General features: G+C 45.1%; 1 protein-coding gene across 2 annotated transcripts; it reads right to left on the reverse strand.

The window, feature by feature from the left end:
- Window positions 1-6: 6 nt before the first annotated feature.
- Window positions 7-1097, reverse strand: LOC116091991 (adenosine kinase-like). 2 transcript variants are annotated; one of them, XM_031373381.1, is made up of 2 exons: window positions 350-1097; window positions 110-234 (listed from the first exon to the last, which is right to left on the reverse strand). In XM_031373381.1, exons 1-2 carry the CDS (start codon window positions 1095-1097, stop codon window positions 110-112), a joined length of 873 nt encoding a protein of 290 aa, XP_031229241.1. The 2 variants fall into 2 exon arrangements, with proteins under 2 accessions (XP_031229240.1, XP_031229241.1); XM_031373380.1 differs by having other exon boundaries at window positions 7-1097.
- Between the last annotated feature and the right edge of the window lie 207 nt (window positions 1098-1304).

The raw sequence follows: 1304 nt of genomic DNA on the forward strand, positions 1-1304 counted from the left end.
CCTGAGTTTTCTTTCTTCCATCAGTGGAAGTCTGGCTTCTCAGGAAAAGTACAGCCAGTTCGCCTAATTATGACGCTTGCTGCATAGTGGCCGGCACGGATGCATTCAGTCAGAGGCTTGTCAGAGACCAGTTGAGACAGAAACCCTCTGACAAATGCATCTCCAGCTCCATTGGTATCAATGATCTCTTCCTGGTTTTGATCCAAGACAGGAAAAGCAGTGACATCATTTTCTGCAGCCACTATGGTGTCATCTCTCCCTTGTGTGAAGATCACGGTCCTCTGCCTCTTCGAGCTCATCTTTGGAAGAGCCTGCGCCTTTTTGGCTATTTCTTTAATGTCTTTAGTCTCAAAGCCTTGCTCTCTAGCAAAAGTGGCAGCTTCCGTCTCATTTCCAAAGAGGATGTCAACATAAGGCATGACTTCCATCAAGGCTTCCTTGAAGAACTGGCTAATGAATGGTGCAGACAGGTTCAAAGTGAAGACCCTGTTGTTCTCGGCAGCATAGCGAGCCACTTTCAATACCGACTCTGGGGAGGCTGTGAGAAAGAAGCCAGCTATGTAGTAAACTCTGGCTTTTTCTACCAGCATCCAGTTTCTCTCCAGATCAAGGTGCTTTTCCTTCTTATAACAATTGGCGGCAGCAAGGTTAGCAACAAGGGACCTGTTGCCACCAGTGATGCACGCAGCACACGTTCCCGTTGGCTGCTCATTCTGCTCGTAGTAATGAGCATCCACATGTGCGTCAGCAGCTGTACGTGTCAGGATCTCCCCAAACTTATCTATCCCAATGCATCCAAAGAATGTTGCTGCTCTGTGTGGCTCCTGAATCATCCACTGAGCCACTTTCATTGAATTCTGCATAGAGCCACCAGCATGATATTCAACGTTGAATTTTTTTACAAGTTCATCAAACAATTCCTTGTGCTTGTCTTCAGCCAAGATCTGGTCATTTGGTTTCAGAGAATACTTATCAAGGAAATCTTTGTCTACTACAGCAGAGATGTCAAGAAGAGGATTTCCCATTCCAAACAGCACATTTTCACTCAGCGCTTCCACCTTGAGAGTTTTGGGCTTCGGCTCGTCCGCAGCTGCCATCTTCGCACTCTCACCAGAGTTTGGCTCTCGGTTGCCTTTTTTTTTTTTTTTTTTTTTTTTTTTGCCTTGATTCTAGAACTCAAACTTAGGTGTGATGTTTGTGTGGCAAGCAATTTACTGAATTTTTCCCAGGCCTGATGGTGGTGACTTTTAATAATCATATCTTCAGTCTAAAAATTGTTGCTCTTACGCCCGTTTTTGGATAGT

This window comes from Mastomys coucha, unplaced genomic scaffold (assembly GCF_008632895.1).
Source record: "Mastomys coucha isolate ucsf_1 unplaced genomic scaffold, UCSF_Mcou_1 pScaffold15, whole genome shotgun sequence".
Lineage (NCBI taxonomy): Eukaryota > Metazoa > Chordata > Mammalia > Rodentia > Muridae > Mastomys > Mastomys coucha.

What these genes read in the sequence shown, in the direction of transcription:
- LOC116091991 (XM_031373380.1), bottom strand. Translation starts at nt 1,097, where the DNA reads ATGGCAGCTGCGGACGAGCCGAAGCCCAAAACTCTCAAGGTGGAAGCG.